This window comes from Nerophis lumbriciformis, linkage group LG11 (assembly GCF_033978685.3).
Source record: "Nerophis lumbriciformis linkage group LG11, RoL_Nlum_v2.1, whole genome shotgun sequence".
NCBI classification, from domain to species: Eukaryota; Metazoa; Chordata; class Actinopteri; order Syngnathiformes; family Syngnathidae; genus Nerophis; species Nerophis lumbriciformis.
In genome coordinates this window covers 47,890,794-47,910,827 of record NC_084558.2, presented here as the reverse complement: position 1 = coordinate 47,910,827, position 20,034 = coordinate 47,890,794, and the positions used below count along the sequence as shown (strand labels likewise).

General features: G+C 37.5%; 1 protein-coding gene across 1 annotated transcript in view; it reads left to right on the top strand.

Moving 5' to 3' along the window:
• Positions 1-11,104, top strand: part of npdc1a (neural proliferation, differentiation and control, 1a) — a 58,795-nt gene extending 47,691 nt beyond the window's left edge. The window contains exons 3-9 of the mRNA XM_061966451.2: positions 5,860-5,973; positions 6,039-6,248; positions 6,462-6,528; positions 9,373-9,463; positions 9,538-9,614; positions 9,717-9,813; positions 10,968-11,104. Of these exons, the coding sequence (XP_061822435.2) occupies positions 5,860-5,973; positions 6,039-6,248; positions 6,462-6,528; positions 9,373-9,463; positions 9,538-9,614; positions 9,717-9,813; positions 10,968-11,039 (728 nt within the window). The 3' untranslated portion in view covers positions 11,040-11,104. The remainder of the gene's footprint in view (positions 1-5,859; positions 5,974-6,038; positions 6,249-6,461; positions 6,529-9,372; positions 9,464-9,537; positions 9,615-9,716; positions 9,814-10,967) is intronic.
• Positions 11,105-20,034: the final 8,930 nt, after the last annotated feature.

Here is a 20,034-nt window from a genome sequence, read left to right as displayed (position 1 = left end):
CACTCGGTCAAAGTCCCTAAGAGGAGTTCGGTAAAGTACGACTCCTGGTTTTGGCTTAAAAACAGCCTTCAAAACCTGGGGGAAAAAATGTAGCCCCTCGGCCCAGATTGACGTGTCGCCACGAAACCCGCTGGAGACGTCCCTCGTGACAGGACGCACGTAAAAGTCTCAAGAACCCAGATGTGAAAACGAACAGGAAGTCGGCCATCTTGGTTTTTGTAGGACTCCTGAATGACAGATTCTAGACGGATGGTCAATGATATATTGCAAAGGAATTTGACCAACTCCTTAAGATGTGGGAAAAATGGTAATGGTGAGTAGCAGTTTTCGCCAACAGGCTCCGCCCACTAAGAATAGATATGAACAGGCACTGACCAATCGGGCACTTCGGGGTGTCAACATTGTCATTTCTACCAAACAGGATCCAGATCGGATTTTGTGGAGCCGATTTATTAACGTTTCGTGTTTTGTGGCGAACCGTCGGATCAAAGTTTGGCGCCGTGCCACGCCCACATCATATGGCGTTGGCAAAATTCCTTCGCAAATTATCAACGCCCATCTGTCTAATATCTGTCATTATAACTGCAAGACACTCGGTCAAAGTCCCTAGGAGGAGTTCGGTAAAGTACGACCCCTGGTTTTGGCCTAAAAACAGCCTTCAAAAACCTGGGAAAAAAATGTAGCCCCTCGGCCCAGATTGACCTGTCGCCACGAAAACCGCTGGAGACGTCCCTCGTGACAGGACGCACGTAAACGTCTCAAGAACCTTGATGTGAAAACGAACAGGAAGTCGACCATCTTGGTTTTTGTAGGACTCCTGAATGACAGATTCTAGATGGATGGTCAGTGATATATTGCAAAGGAATTTGACCAACTCCTTAAGATGTGGGAAAAATGGTAATGGTGAGTAGCAGTTTTCGCCAACAGGCTCCGCCCACTAAGAATAGATATGAACAGGCACTCTGCATTTGTCTAGTATCTGTCATTGTAACTGCGACTCACTCGGTCAAAGTCCTTAGGAGGAGTTCGGTAAAGTACGACTCCTGCTTTTGCCCTAAAAACAGCCTTCAAAACCTGGTCAAAAAATTTAGCCCCTCGGCCCAGATTGACGTGTCGCCACGAAAACCGCTGGAGACGTCCCTCGTGACAGGACGCACGTAAACGTCTCAAGAACCTTGATGTGAAAACGAACAGGAAGTTGGCCATCTTGGTTTTTGTAGGACTCCTGAATGACAGATTCTAGACGGATGGTCAATGATATATTGCAAAGGAATTTGACCAACTCCTTAAGATGTGGGAAAAATGGTAATGGTGAGTAGCACTTTTCGCCAACAGGCTCCGCCCACTAAGAATAGATATGAACAGGCACTCGGCATTTGTCTAGTATCTGTCATTGTAACTGCGACTCACTCGGTCAAAGTCCTTAGGAGGAGTTCGGTAAAGTACGACCCCTGGTTTTGGCCTAAAAACAGCCTTCAAAACCTGGGGAAAAAATTTAGCCCCTCGGCCCAGATTTACGTGTCGCCACGAAAACCGCTGGAGACGTCCCTCGTGACAGGACGCACGTAAAAGTCTCAAGAACCCAGATGTGAAAACGAACAGGAAGTCGGCCATCTTGGTTTTTGTAGGACTCCTGAATGACAGATTCTAGACGGATGGTCAATGATATATTGCAAAGGAATTTGACCAACTCCTTAAGATGTGGGAAAAATGGTAATGGTGGGTAGCAGTTTTCCCCAACAGGCTCCGCCCACTGCGAATAGATTTGGCATCAAAGACAACACATTCATCAAACGTGCACCTGATAACTTGTTCTGATCAGACCAACGATTTTGTGAAACCGAGTTATTAAAGTTTTGTGGTATGTGGCAAACCGTTGGATCAAAGTTTGGCGCCTTGCCACGCCCACATCTTATAGCGTTGGCAAAATTCCTTCGCAATTTCGCCTCGCCTATCTGTGTAGTATCTGTCATAGTAATTGCGACTCAGTCGGTCAAAGTCCCTAGGAGGAGTTTGTTAAAGTACGACTCCTGGTTTTGGCCTAAAAACAGCCGACGAAAACCTGGAGAAAATCGAGTCCCTCGGCCCAGATTGAGGTGTCACCACAAAAACTGTTGGAGATGTCCCTCGTGTGGGATAAATGGTAATGATGAGTAGCAGTTTTCGCCAACAGGCTCCGCCCACTACGAATAGATATGAACAGGCACTGACCATCTTTCTAGTATCTGTCATTGTAACTGCAACTCACTCGGTCAAAGTCCCTAGGAGGAGTTCGGTAAAGTCCGACCCCTGGTTTTGCCCTAAAAATAGAATCCTAAAAGAACCAAGACGGCCGACTTCCTGTCCGTTTTCAAATGTGGGTTCTTGAGACTTTTACGTGCGTCCTGTCACGAGGGATGTCCCCGGCGACTTTCGTGACTCTGGCCCGAGGTCCTCAGTTTTCCCAACTCTGCATCATGCAACAGTCGCTGACGTTGCCGAGTGCCCGCCGGCCGCTGGAGACACGGGCGGCGACGGGTGCCGCCTCCCCGCCACCGCTGGAAGCCCGGCCACCTGCTAGGTGCAGATGGCGCGTCCCCGTCCCCCCTGCCCCCCCTCGCTGACACCTGCCGCCGAGCGCACTAAATGGCCGGGCGCCGCGGGGGGTCGGGCCGCCACAAAGCAGGCAGTGAAAGTGCTGCTCGCACATTAGCGGCCGTCAGCGCCGGCAGATGGCCTCCGAGCGCAGGTTTGACGTGATGACGCGGGCTTTTGGCGGCTAAAACGCTGACACGTGAATGATGCTATATGGCGGGGCTAGCTGGCTTTATAACAGGAACGCCAACATTAGCTCGGCTTTTGGCTTCCATTGTCAACGTAGCACACTTACGAGCTAACTTGTAGCTGATTGCTCCCACCCCCTGCAGTGCTTCCTCCCCCGGCCACACACACACACACACACACACACACACACACACACACACACACTTCCGACCCCAGTCTCCCCGGAGACCGGGGCTGTGCGGCCGGAATGTGGCTAACAGTCTGGCCTACAGGCTTGTTAAACATCACTTTCGTTTTGTTTCCTTCCCGCCAACAAACAAGAGCTGCTCTTGTAGCTTCGGTTGGCTGCAACACTTTATTGATGGAGGAACATTCCGGAACTCTCGGTGGAACGCCGTCCAACGGAGCCGAGCAGTTTGATAACGCTTACTTTAACCTCTGATTCTGTTTCTTTGTTGTCATGTTTATTTCATTCCAAATGTGATAGCAATACAAAAATAATGTAGCCACCATGGACATTAGCATGCTAATGTTAGCATGCTAACTTTTGCAGCCAATTTAACAGTGGTACACCTCAGTCATATAAGTTAGCACTTGACACATGCTAGCTGTTAGCATGCTAACTTATTTAAGACAATTTTGCAGTGGTACACCTCAGAGTCATATAAGTTAGTACTTGACACATGCTAGCTTTTGTATGCTAACCTCCTTAAGACAATTTTAGTCGTACACCTCAGAGTCATATAAGTTAGCATTTGACACATGCTAGCTGTTAGCATGCTAACTTCTTCAAGCCAATTCTGTAGATATACACCTCAGTCATATAAGTTAGCATTTGACACATGCTAGCTGTTAGCATGCTAACTTCTTTAAGACAATTTTGCAGTCGTGCACCTCAGAGTCATATAAGTTAGCATTTGACACATGCTAGCTGTTAGCATGCTAACTTCTTTAAGACAATTTTGCAGTCGTAAACCTCAGTCATATAGGTTAGCATTTGACACATGCTAACTGTTAGCATGCTAACTTCTTTAAGACAATTTTGCAGTCGTAAACCTCAGTCATATAAGTTAGCACTTGACACATGCTAGCTGTTAGCATGCTAACTTCTTTAAGACAATTTTGCAGTCGTAAACCTCAGTCATATAAGTTAGCACTTGACACATGCTAGCTGTTAGCATGCTAACTTCTTTAAGACAATTTTGCAGTCGTAAAACTCAGTCATATAAGTTAGCATTTGACACATGCTAGCTTCTTTAAGACAGTTTTGCAGTCGTAAACCTCAGTCATATAAGTTAGCATTTGACACATGCTAGCTGTTAGCATGCTAACTACTTTAAACCAATTCTGTAGATGTACACCTCAGTCATATAAGTTAGCACTTGACACATGCTAGCTGTTAGCATGCTAACTTCTTTAAGACAATTTTGCAGTCGTAAACCTCAGTCATATAAGTTAGCACTTGACACATGCTAGCTGTTAGCATGCTAACTTCTTTAAGACAATTTTGCAGTCGTAAACCTCAGTCATATAAGTTAGCACTTGACACATGCTAGCTGTTAGCATGCTAACTTCTTTAAGACAATTTTGCAGTCGTAAAACTCAGTCATATAAGTTAACATTTGACACATGCTAGCTTCTTTAAGACAGTTTTGCAGTCGTAAACCTCAGAGTCATATAAGTTAGCATTTGACACATGCTAACTGTTAGCATGCTAACTTCTTTAAGACAATTTTGCAGTCGTAAACCTCAGAGTCATATAAGTTAGCATTTGACACATGCTAACTGTTAGCATGCTAACTTCTTTAAGACAATTTTGCAGTCGTAAACCTCAGTCATATAAGTTAGCACTTGACACATGCTAGCTGTTAGCATGCTAACTTCTTTAAGACAATTTTGCAGTCGTAAAACTCAGTCATATAAGTTAGCATTTGACACATGCTAGCTTCTTTAAGACAGTTTTGCAGTCGTAAACCTCAGTCATATAAGTTAGCATTTGACACATGCTAGCTGTTAGTATGCTAACTGCTTTAAGCCAATTCTGTAGATGTACACCTCAGTCATATAAGTTAGTACTTGACACATGCTAGCTGTTAGCATGCTAACTTCTTTAAGACAATTTTGCAGTCGTAAACCTCAGTCATATAAGTTAGCATTTGACACATGCTAGCTGTTAGCATGCTAACTTCTTTAAGACAATTTTGCAGTCGTAAACCTCAGTCATATAAGTTAGCACTTGACACATGCTAGCTGTTAGCATGCTAACTTCTTTAAGACAATTTTGCAGTCGTAAACCTCAGTCATATAAGTTAGCATTTGACACATGCTAGCTGTTAGCATGCTAACTTCTTTAAGCCAATTCTGTAGATGTACACCTCAGAGTCATTTAAGTTAGTACTTGACACATGCTAGCTTTTGTATGCTAACTTCTTTAAACCAATTTTGTAGATGTACACCTCAGAGTCATATAAGTTAGCACTTGACACATGCTAACGTTTGTATGCTAACTTCCTTAAGACAATTTTAGTCGTACACCTCAGAGTCATATAAGTTAGCATTTGACACATGCTAGCTGTTAGCATGCTAACTTCTTTAAGCCAATTCTGTAGATATACACCTCAGTCATAGTACTTGACACATGCTAGCTTTTGTATGCTAACTTCCTTAAGACAATTTTAGTCGTACGCCTCAGTCATATAAGTTAGCATTTGACACATGCTAGCTGTTAGCATGCTTAAATCGCTAACATTAGCATGCTAACTTTTTTTTAGCCACTTCTACAGTTGCACACTTTAGTCATATAACTTTGTACTCAACACATGCTAACTTTGCTAACATTAGCATGCTAACTTTTTTAGCCACTTCTCCAGTTGTACACTGTAGTCATATAACTTTGTACTTGACACATGCTAGCTGTTAGCATGCTAACTTCTTTAAGACAATTTTGCAGTCGTAAACCTCAGAGTCATATAAGTTAGCATTTGACACATGCTAGCTGTTAGCGTGCTTAATTTGCTAACATTAGCATGCTAACTTGTTTTCCTCCAATTCATCAGATGTAACTGACAGAATGAATCTTCTTCTCTGTTCTTCCAGCTAAAAGTTCGTATTATCCCGACTTGGACGAAGAGATCGACTTCATCCACTCCTACATTGAAAAGCAGGAAGTGTCGGCCATCGAACGTCCAAAAACACAATTCCGAGATCCTGGTGAGAATTCTCACAAACTTCTTCTTTTTCTTCTTCTGATGTTCAGTCCGTGTTCCTCCCCGCAGTTTTCTCCTCCAACGGCGGGAAATTAGCAGACGACTCCAAACAGGAGCAGTCGGGCCAAGATGGCGCCCCGTCAGGAGGCCGCAACCAGACCGCCGCCAGCCGAGGGGGCGTGTCCAACACGTCCACGCCGCAGCCCCGGGGCGGCGGAGTGGCGGGGCGGGCGGGGCCTCGCGTGGAGACGGCCCACAAGGACGACAGGGTTGTCATCAGTGAGTAACTTTTTCTAAACGCTTTTGGTGCGACGGCAATTTAATTTATGACGGCAAGTTTGATCCAAAATGTGTGTCAAATGTACTCTGGTCACATGACCAGTGACAGTGCATGACATGCTGCTTGCTGCCATACATCATGTGTATGAGCTTGTGTACATCATGATATGCTGCACTGTTAATCATCTCTAATGATATTTCTTTATTCCACAGTCATCATCTCACTCTTTGTAGCTGTGGGCACCATCGCCTTGCTGCTGGCCACCGTGTGCTACGTCAAGTAAGCATTTAGGATTTCATTGTGTCACATCATCGTGTACATTATGTGACATCATGGTACATCACCGTGTACATTGTGTGACATCATCGTGTACATTATGTGACATCATGGTACATCACCGTGTACATTGTGTGACATCATGGTACATCACCGTGTACATTGTGTGACATCGTGTACATTGTGTCACATCATGTACATTGTGTGACATCATCGTGTACATTATGTGACATCATGGTACATCACCGTGTACATTGTGTGACATTGTGTACATTGTCATCATGTACATTGTGTGACATTATCGTGTACATTGTGTGACATCATCGTGTACATTATGTGACATCATGGTACATCACCGTGTACATTGTGTGACATCATCGTGTACATTATGTGACATCATGGTACATCACCGTGTACATTGTGTGACATCATCGTGTACATTGTGTGACATCATCGTGTACATTGTGACATCATGGTACATCACCGTGTACATTGTGTGACATCATCGTGTACTTTATGTGACATCATGGTACATCACCATGTACATTGTGTGACATCATCGTGTACATTGTGTGACATCATGGTACATCACCGTGTACATTGTGTGACATCATCGTGTACGTTATGTGACATCATGGTACATCATCGTGTACATTGTGTGACATCGTGTACATTATGTGACATCATGGTACATCACCGTGTACATTGTGTGACATCATCGTGTACATTATGTGACATCATGGTACATCACCGTGTACATTGTGTGACATCATGGTACATCACCGTGTACATTGTGTGACATCGTGTACATTGTGTCACATCATGTACATTGTGTGACATTATCGTGTACATTGTGTGACATCATCGTGTACATTATGTGACATCATGGTACATCACCGTGTACATTGTGTGACATTGTGTACATTGTCATGATGTACATTGTGTGACATTATCGTGTACATTGTGTGACATCGTGTACATTATGTGACATCATGGTACATCACCGTGTACATTGTGTGACATCATCGTGTACATTATGTGACATCATGGTACATCACCGTGTACATTGTGTGACATCATCGTGTACATTATGTGACATCATGGTACATCACCGTGTACATTGTGTGACATCATCGTGTACTTTATGTGACATCATGGTACATCACCATGTACATTGTGTGACATCATCGTGTACATTGTGTGACATCATGGTACATCACCGTGTACATTGTGTGACATCATCGTGTACGTTATGTGACATCATGGTACATCATCGTGTACATTGTGTGACATCGTGTACATTATGTGACATCATGGTACATCACCGTGTACATTGTGTGACATCGTGTACATTGTGTCACATCATCATGTACATTGTATGACATCATCGTGTACATTGTGTGACATCATGGTACATCACCGTGTACATTATGTGACATCATGGTACATCACCGTGTACATTGTGTGACATCATCGTGTACATCACCGTGTACATTGTGTGACATCATCGTGTACATTATGTGACATCATGGTACATCATCGTGTACATTGTGTGACATCACCGTGTACATCGTGTACATTGTGTCACATCATCATGTACATTGTGACATCATCGTGTACATTGTGTGACATCATCGTGTACCTTATGTGACATCATGGTACATCACCGTGTACATTGTGTGACATCATCGTGTGGACGGCGTGGCGCAGTGGAAGAATGGCCGTGCGCGACCCGAGGGTCCCTGGTTCAATCCCCACCTAGTACCAACCTCGTCATGTCCGTTGTGTCCTGAGCAAGACACTTCACCCTTGCTCCTGATGGGTGCTGGTTAGCGCCTTGCATGGCAGCTCCCTCCATCAGTGTGTGAATGTGTGTGTGAATGGGTAAATGTGGAAGTAGTGTCAAAGCGCTTTGAGTACCTTGAAGGTAGAAAAGCGCTATACAAGTACAACCCATTTATCATTTATTATATTATGTGACATCATGGTACATCACCGTGTACATTGTGTGACATCATCGTGTACATTGTGTCACATCATCGTGTACATTGTGTCACATCATCATGTACATTGTGTGACAACATCGTGTACATTATGTGACATCATCGTGTACATTGTGTCACATCATCATGTACATTGTGTGACAACAGCGTGTACATTATGTGACATCATGGTACATCACCGTGTACATTGTGTGACATCATCGTGTACATTATGTGACATCATGGTACATCATCGTGTACATCATGTACATTGTGTGACATCATCATGTATATTATGTGACATGTACATACATTGGTGTGACACCATCGTGTACATTATGTGACATCATGTACATTGTGTGACATCATCATGTATATTTTGTGACATGTACATTGTGTGACATCATTTACATTATGTGACATGTACATTATGACATCGACATTGAGTGACATCATTGTGTACATCATGTGTGCATAATCGTGTACACCATGTGACATCATCATATGACATAATCGTGTACATCATCATATGACATAATTGTGTGCATCATGTGACGTCATCATATGACATAATTGTGTACCTGTGACATCGTCATACAACATAATCGTGTACATCATGTGACATCATCATATGACATAATCGTGTACATCATGTGATGTCATCATATGACATAATCGTGTACATCATGTGACATAATCGTGTACATCATGTGACACAATCGTGTACATCATGACATCATATGACAATCGTGTACATCATGTGGCGTCATCATATGACATAATTGTGTACATCATGTGATGTCATCATATGACATAATGGTGTACATCATGTGATGAACGGAGTAACTCTCGCTGCCCCCCGCAGGTTGCAGAAAGAATCGCGTCTGACTCAGAAAGTGGACTATCCGGCCTTCAGAGGCGCGGGCGTGGCCTCCGCTAACGATCTTAATAAATCGGTTCGTGTCAAAGAAAACTTTTTGGTCCCAGAAAGTTTTTCTGAATATTTCACATCAATTTCCTTCTTTTGCAGCTTGGAGATAAAAGTTTGGCCCAAAGTGCTCAAATGTATCATTACCAACACCAGAAACAACAGATGCTCTCGATGAAGTACGACATCATCTCCTTTCATCCTATTATGTCATCATCTTCTTCATCTTAATACATCATCATCATCATCATTATTCTGATTCTTCCGTCTCTACTTGTTAGTCACAAACCAGAACAAAAAGTCATGGATGCTGAAGTCACCTCAGATGAAGAAGAGGCGGGAGACTTCACAGTCTACGAATGTCCTGGACTTGCACCGGTCAGTACACACACACACACACACACACACACACACACACACACACACACACACACACACACACACACACACACACAATTATGATCAAATGTCATAAATATAGAAAATAGTTTGTAATGATGTAATAATGTTATAGAGAAACTGGGTCATAATAATGTAATATTCATAATGATGTCATATTATAAATATAAAAAATAGGTTGTAATAATATACTTATAGGAAATTGTTTATAATAATGTTATAGGACAAGCAGGTTCTAATGATGTAATAATAATGTTGTAATATAAGACATGTTATAATGATGTAATAAAGTTTGTATTTGAAAATATGTAAACAATTAAATAATGTTATTAAAAATACAACAAAGTTTAGTTTTTTCTTTTGAGTAAAAATATTTTAAAAAATTAATTTAAAAAATATATAAAGATAAAGTGTTTATTTTTAATTAAAACAAAGTTAAATAACAATTATTTAAAAACTAAGTTATATACAAAAAGTTCATTTTGGTGTTTTATTTCGAATGAAACAATTTAGAAAAGTCTAAACAATTTGATTTTCTTTTTTTAATAAAAACAATCTAAAAATTAAACAAAAAACTATTTTATAAAACAATTTAAAAAAAGTCACTAGTTGTTTTGTGTTTAATACAAAACATTAAAAATGTTAAATACATAAAAAATAATATAAAAAAGCTGTCATTTTTTTTAGTTTAACAAAAACTATTTTGAAAAATGTAAGCAAATAAATTAAAAAAAAGATTAAAACATATATGAAACTAAAATCACCTTCTGTTTGAATGCAACTAAATAAACAATTTTCCAACAGTCGCTTTTTTTTAATAAAAAGAAAAGTTAAACGAATAAAAATAAACAAAAACAAAGTAAATGTAAATAAATATTTTTTTTCAAATAAAATAGTCACTTTATTTTTTAGTAATAAAAAACATTTGATCAAAAATAAAAGTTACTTTGTTAAATAAATTTAAAAAAAACTGTCATAAAAACAACAATGTAAACAACTAGATAAATAGAATAAAACAATTTTATATAAAACCTTTTAAAATAAAAAGTCACTTTTTCACACGCGCAGAGAGTGTGACACAAGTGATGCTAAATGTGCGTGGATCAATAATCAGGCTTTCCTGTCTTCCACAGACCGGTGAGATGGAGGTGAAAAATCCTTTGTTTGATGACTCCAGCTTACCTTATCAGGGCCAGCCAAAGTGAATGCTACACACACACACACACACACACACACACACACACACACACACACACACACACACACACACTGCATGCAGACGAATGAAGGATCCCGGCATATGATGAGATGATTAAAATATATATAAATATATATATACATATATATGTATGTCTAAAAACATACATCGTTTCTCTCTTTGGCCCTTTACATGCAATCCCGCTTTTATTGTGAAAAGTTTGCTTCCTCTTTGTGACTTTTTGCTTCTTCTTTTTTTTTTAAATTTAAAGTCTTGTTTGTCCACCACATTAAATTTTAAGCTCTTTATAAGTTGCACTTCCTCTCCTGCACACACACACACACACACACACACACACACACACACACACACAGAGCAAGGTAATATACATAAGTGGAAGAACAGGTGCGCTCCCTGGTTTTGTCATGCGTAGCTTGCAGCTAAACCACATTCAGCAGATAGTTGGGACATTGTTCCATCAAGTCCTCAAATCTAAGTTGAACTTTCACATCAGACTTGCTGGTTTGATTGTTCTGCTCCTTTAAGAGATATACACTATATTGCCAAAAGTATTTGGCCACCCATCCAAATGATGAGAATCAGGTGTCCTAATCACTTGGCCCGGTGTATAAAATCAAGCACTTAGGCATGGAGACTGGGAGTTTTCCAGGAGTTGGGCTTGGCCCCTTAGTTCCAGTGAAAGGAACTTTGAATGCTCCAGGATAACAAAACATTTTGGACAATTCCATGCTCCCAACCTTGAGGGGACAGTTTGGAGCGGGCCCCTTCCTCTTCCAACATGACTGCGCACCAGTGCACAAAGCAAGGTCCATAAAGACATGGATGTGGATGAACTTGACTGGCCTGCACAGAGTCCTGACCTGAACCCTATAGAACACCTTTGGGATGAATTAGAACGGAGACTGAGAGCCAGGCCTTTTCCACCAACATCAGGGTGTGACCTCAGCAATAGGTCTAAAATTCCTATAAACACACTCTGCGACCTTGTGGACAGCCGTCCCAGAAGAGTTGAAGCGGTAATAGCTGCAAAAGGTGGACCCACATCATATTGAACCCTATGGGTTAGGAATGGGATGGCACTTCAAGTTCATATGTGAGTCAAGGCAGGTGGCCAAATACTTTTGGCAATATAGTGTATATACAGGTACGTGTGTGTGTGTGTGTGTGTGTGTATGTGTGTGTGTGTGTGTGTGTTGCATGTTTGTCTCCTGTCTGGTGTGGGGAATGTCCAGTGAAAGTGACGACTCAGCGTATTTGCCATGCAGAGGGGTCAAATGCAATTTCTTAAAAAAACATGATGGGACTATGCATGTTAACATGAAGTCTTTTACACATTATGATGGGACTATGCATGTTAACATGAAGTCTTTTTACACATTATGACGGGACTATGCATGTTAACATGAAGTCTTTTTACACATTATGACGGGACTATGTATGTTAACATGAAGTCGTTTTACACATTATGACGGGACTATGCATGTAAACATGAAGTCGTTTTACACATTATGATGGGACTATGCATGTTAACATGAAGTATTTTTACACATTATGACAGGACTATGCATGTTAAAGAGTGGCCGTGCGCAACCCGAGGGTCCCTGGTTCAATCCCCACCTAGTACCAACCTCGTCATGTCCGTTGTGTCCTGAGCAAGACACTTCACCCTTGCTCCTGATGGGTGCTGGTTAGCGCCTTGCATGGCAGCTCCCTCCATCAGTGTGTGAATGTGTGTGTGAATGGGTAAATGTGGAAGTAGTGTCAAAGCGCTTTGAGTACCTTGAAGGTAGAAAAGCGCTATACAAGTACAACCCATTCATCATTCATTCATTCAACATGAAGTCTTTTTACACATTATGATGGGACTATGCATGTTAACATGAAGTCTTTTTACACATTATGATGGGACTATGCATGTTAACATGAAGTCTTTTTACACATTATGACGGGACTATGTATGTTAACATGAAGTCGTTTTACACATTATGACGGGACTATGCATGTAAACATGAAGTCGTTTTACACATTATGATGGGACTATGCATGTTAACATGAAGTATTTTTACACATTATGACAGGACTATGCATGTTAACATGAAGTCTTTTTACACATTATGATGGGACTGTGCATGTTAACATGAAGTCTTTTTACACATTATGACGGGACTATGCATGTTAACATGAAGTCTTTTTACACATTATGATGGGACTATGCATGTTAACATGAAGTCTTTTTACACATTATGACGGGACTATGCATGTAAACATGAAGTCTTTTTACACATTATGATGGGACTATGCATGTTAACATGAAGTCTTTTTACACATTATGATGGGACTGTGCATGTTAACATGAAGTCTTTTTACACATTATGACGGGACTATGCATGTTAACATGAAGTCTTTTTACACATTATGACGGGACTATGCATGTAAACATGAAGTCTTTTTACACATTATGATGGGACTATGCATGTTAACATGAAGTCTTTTTACACATTATGATGGGACTGTGCATGTTAACATGAAGTCTTTTTACACATTATGACGGGACTATGCATGTTAACATGAAGTCTTTTTACACATTATGATGGGACTGTGCATGTTAACATGAAGTCTTTTTACACATTATGACGGGACTATGCATGTTAACATGAAGTCTTTTTACACATTATGACGGGACTATGCATGTTAACATGAAGTCTTTTTACACATTATGATGGGACTATGCATGTTAACATGAAAAGTCTTTTTACACATTATGATGGGACTATGCATGTTAACATGAAGTCTTTTTTTGGGACTATGTACTATAACATGAAGTCTTTTACACATTATGATGGGACTATGCATGTTAACATGAAGTCTTTTTACACATTATGACGGGACTATGCATGTTAACATGAAGTCATTTTACACATTATGATGGGACTATGCATGTTAACATGAAGTCTTTTTACACATTATGACGGGACTATGCATGTTAACATGAAGTCATTTTACACATTATGATGGGACTATGCATGTTAACATGAAGTCGTTTTACACATTATGATAGGACTATGCATGTTAAAGTCGTTTTACACATTATGACGGGACTATGCATGTAAACATGAAGTCGTTTTACACATTATGATGGGACTATGCATGTTAACATGAAGTCGTTTTACACATGACGAGACTATGCATGTTAACATAAAGTCGTTTTACACATTATGATGGGACTATGCATGTTAACATGGAGTCTTTTTACACATTATGATGGGACTATGCACAATAACATGAAAAGTATTTTTACACATTATGATGGGACTATGCACAAAAAGATTAAATGTCTTTTTACACATTATGATGGGACTATGCACAATAACATGAAGTCTTTTTACACATTATGATGGGACTATGCACAATAACATGAAAAGTCTTTTTACACATTATGATGGGACTATGTGAGCACAGCATGAATGTTGTACAGGTCACATGTTTTGTGGGTCTTCCTGTTGGACTTACCTTGAGGGCAAACAGCAATACACACGGCATGGCTGGGTTGGGTTGGGGGAGTTGCGTGTCCTTTCTGTGAGGTGGGGGGCGGGGGGGTGTCCCGACCCAGCCTCCCGTCACCATTGAGCCGCAGGCCGTTAAAAGCCATTGTGCCCGTGGACGGTGGAAGGAAGGCGGCCATTGGCTGTGGTCGGGTGGAGGCCCCTGAAGAAAGGCAGAGCCGTTAGCAGGAAAATCAAAAAGCCATCAGACTCGTTTGTTGCTGCTCAACAGGAGAGAAACTACTCAGCTTTCAAACCCACAACTTTTCTCAGAACTATTTCAACATACAACCTTATATATAAATATATATGTATATATACATCTAACCTCATATATACATATTTATCTATACATACATGTACACATCTAACCTTATATATAAATATATATCTATACATACATACACACATCTAACCTATATCTATACATACATATACACTAACCTTATATATAAATATATATCTATACATACATATACACATCTAACCTTATATATAAATATAAATCTATACATACATATACACATCTAACCTTATATATAAATATATATCTATACATATATATACACAGCTAACCTTATATATAGATATATATCTATACATACATATACACATTTAACCGTATATATAAATATATATCTATACATACATACACACATCTAACGTTATATATACTATATAAACATAAACACATCTAACCATATATATACATATATAAATATACATACATATACACATCTAACCTTATATATAAATGTATATCTATGCTTTATCATTTATATCTATGCATACATATACACATCTAACATCATATATAAATATATATGTATACATACATATACACATCTAACCTCATATATAAATATATATATCTATATATACATACACACATCTAACCTTATATATAAATATATATCTATACATACATATACACATCTAACCTTATATATAATATATAAACACATCTAACTTTATGTATAAATATAATATCTATATATACATATACACATCTAACATTATATATTAATATATATCTATACATACATATACACGTCTAACATTATATATTAATAAATATATATATGTACATACATATACATATCTAACATATATATATCTATACATACATATACACATCTAACCTCATATAAATATATATCTATGTATACATATACACATCTAACCTTATATATAAATATAAATCTATACATACATATACACATCTAACCTTATATATAATATATAAACACATCTAACTTTATGTATAAATAAATATATCTATATATACATATACACATCTAACATTATATATTAATATATATCTATACATACATATACACGTCTAACATTATATATTAATAAATATATATATGTACATACATATACATATCTAACATATATATATCTATACATACATATACACATCTAACCTTATATATAGATATATATCTATACATACATATACACATTTAACCGTATATATAAATATATATCTATACATACATATACACATCTAACCTTATATATACTATATAAACATAAACACGTCTAACCTTATATATAAATATACATACATATACACATCTAACCTTATATATAAATGTATATCTATGCTTTATCATTTATATCTATGCATACATATACACATCTAACATCATATATAAATATATTTGTATACATACATATACACATCTAACCTCATATATAAATATATATATCTATATATACATATACACATCTAACCTTATATATAAATATAAATCTATACATATACACATCTAACCTTATATATAATATATAAACACATCTAACTTTATGTATAAATATAATATCTATATATACATATACACATCTAACATTATATATTAATATATATCTATACATACATATACACGTCTAACATTATATATTAATAAATATATATATGTACATACATATACATATCTAACATATATATATCTATACATACATATACACATCTAACCGTATATATAAATATATATCTATACATACATATACACATCTAACCTTATATATACTATATAAACATAAACACATCTAACCTTATATATACATATATAAATATACATACATATACACATCTAACCTTATATATAAATGTATATCTATGCTTTATCATTTATATCTATGCATACATATACACATCTAACATCATATATAAATATATTTGTATACATACATATACACATCTAACCTCATATATAAATATATATATCTATATATACATATACACATCTAACCTTGTATATAAATATATATCTATACATACATATACACATCTAACCTTATATATAATATATAAACACATCTAACTTTATGTATAAATATAATATCTATATATTAATATATATCTATACATACATATACACGTCTAACATTATATATTAATAAATATATATATGTACATACATATACATATCTAACATATATATATCTATACATACATATACACATCTAACCTCATATATAAATATATATCTATGTATACATATACACATCTAACCTTATATATAAATATAAATCTATACATACATATACACATCTAACCTTATATATAATATATAAACACATCTAACTTTATGTATAAATATAATATCTATATATACATATACACATCTCACATTATATATTAATATATACTGTATCTATACATACGTATACACATCTATACATACATATACACATCTAACATTATATATTAATATATATCTATACATACATATGCACATCTAACATATATTAATATATATCTATACATACATATACACATCTAACATTATATATTAACATATATATATATATATGTATATATATATATATACGTACATATACACATATAAAATAAATATTAGGGCTGTCAAAGTTAACGCGATAATAACGCGTTAACTATAAATTTCAATAACAGCACTAATTTTTTAACGCCGATTAACGCGAAGACTTCCTTCTTGACCCTCGGGCCGTGCCGTAGCGGGGGAATTTGGCTGCAGTTCACTTGCTGCTGATGAGCCACAAGCCGGCAGAAATGGACAAAAGAAAATCTACCTTATGGAAACATCAGCTTCAAAGTCAGAACAAGTTGTTCTACCGACAAGAAAGGACTATTTTTCACTGTGAGAAGAGACGACGGCAAACACCTGCTGTGCGTGTCGTACAGAGGTGGGTGTGGCTTCACTTCCGTGCTCAGATTACAGGTAAAGTGCAGTGATAACATAAAATGTAGATTACAGGTAAAGTGCAGTGATAACATAACATTTAGATTTCATGTAAGGTGCAGTGATGACATAACATTTAGATTGTTACTGTGACTGATTTAGTAAGTAAGATGACATAAAAGTTCAACAGAAATGAAAGACTGAGGTCAGCATGATGTCTAAAGGAGACGTTTCTATTGCAAACAGTCAAAACATGTCAATACACTTTCTCAAAACAATCACACACTTTTCCGGCTTCAAAATAAAAGCGCTACACTACACATCCGGTTTAACTATGTTTATGTAGTTAATGTACAGGCTTCAAATTAGCCGCCACAGCTAACAAAATAAAGTCATGTATTGTATTGTAGCGTCCAGGAGAAAACAAACAAAGTCTGACGCTCTTTTTAACTTTTATTGCCAATTTTATGCTAACAACGGGCCCAATTCCAACAAGTATTTCCTCCGTGCACACACGTCTGCCTCTCGTACAATAAGCAGCAACAATTTAAAAATAGAACAAAACGATATTATGCAAGAAAAATATATATTATTACTATACTTAACAGATTTGTTTTACATGTATATTCACATCCCTTTTTTAAAGAATATATGCATCATAGCAAATCATGCGATGATGTCATATCGACCACGCCCCTACCTAACCACGACCCCACCTCCACAGGTATTTTGTATGAACAAAATAAAAATGTCTTCCATTACGATCATGCTTTGTCAGAGATGTTTTGTAAAGATAGTCTGTGATATTTGGGTGGGGGTTGATGGACCGGTACTTTTTAGAGTCGGTATAGTACTGAATCTGATTCATTAGTATTGCGGTACTATACTAATACTGGTATACGGTACAACCCTACTCTGTATGTATTTATGTATATGTATGTATATATGTATGCATCCATCCATCTATATATATATATATATATATATATATATATATATATATATATATATATGTATATATGTATATATGTATATATAAATTGTTGCGTTTTGGACCAGTTGTTCCTCCCAGGGAATTCAAGTCACAAGTCGCTCCCAAGCTCTTTACGACACTTAAAGCTGAGTAGAAAAACCACCAGAGACAGAATACTTATTTTGTTGTATATTTTCAAAGCTTTGCAGATATACATTTGAGACCAGTCCAGCATAGAACATTCTATCGCGCCGCCAAAATGGTCTTGTCTTCCCGACCCCAAAACCCTCTCTCCTCTCCCTAGTCAAAACACATGCTAGTCAAAACACATTCCAAAGAATTCAAGGTTAACACACACAGTTTACTTGCAGAGAAACAGAAAGAGAATAAATGGAAAACACGAGCTGTTTTCAAATATGACTATGAAAGAAAATAAGTAACACTAAAATTCAGATATATGTAAATATCTGCCTCCGACAATACGTGTATATATATATATATATATACCTATATATATTAGCAGAATTAATCATGATTCTTATTTGTAACGATTCTTAATCGATTCACAAAAATTGATTTAAAACAAACAAAAACCAAAATTTCATCCTCTCGCCGTTATTCATGGTACTAATCAAAACCTGGATTATTGGTGCATTAATCCACATCCAGGTTGTGATTAGTCATGAACTCACAGGCCAAGAATGTCAAGTGATATCGTCCCGTATCGTGTCCCTGTTAAGGCTTAGTTTGATTGATTGATTGTATGATTGATTGAAGCTTTTATTAGTAGATTGCACAGTACAGTACATATTCCGTACAATTGACCACTAAATGGTAACACACCAATAAGTTTTTGAACTTGTTTAAATCGGGGTCCCCGTAAATCAATTCATGGTAATGACACGGGCATCGATAGTCAACGTGGATCCGACTGGACCAAAACTTCCAGGAACACATTTTTAGTCCCGGTCGTCACTCCTCTCACAACGTGGGATGTTTATTTAACGCTCTTGAAATAAAAATGTTGATAAGAGTCGGAGGAGAGAGAGAGAAAGAGAATGTGGAGAGAGCGGGACCAACTTTGGACAGAGAAGAACAAGGTGGAGGTTCTGTCAGGTCCTGGTTCTGGTCCTCCAACTTGCTGTTCAAGAAGCAAAACCAGACCTTGGCAACGTTTAGGACTAAATTAGTCTGATTTCTCAAAGAGTTAAGTCTCTAAATAAACTCACGCAAACACCTTCATCACATCCTGTCCGGTTTTTGAAAAGTCCGACTAACACACTTGAAGACTTT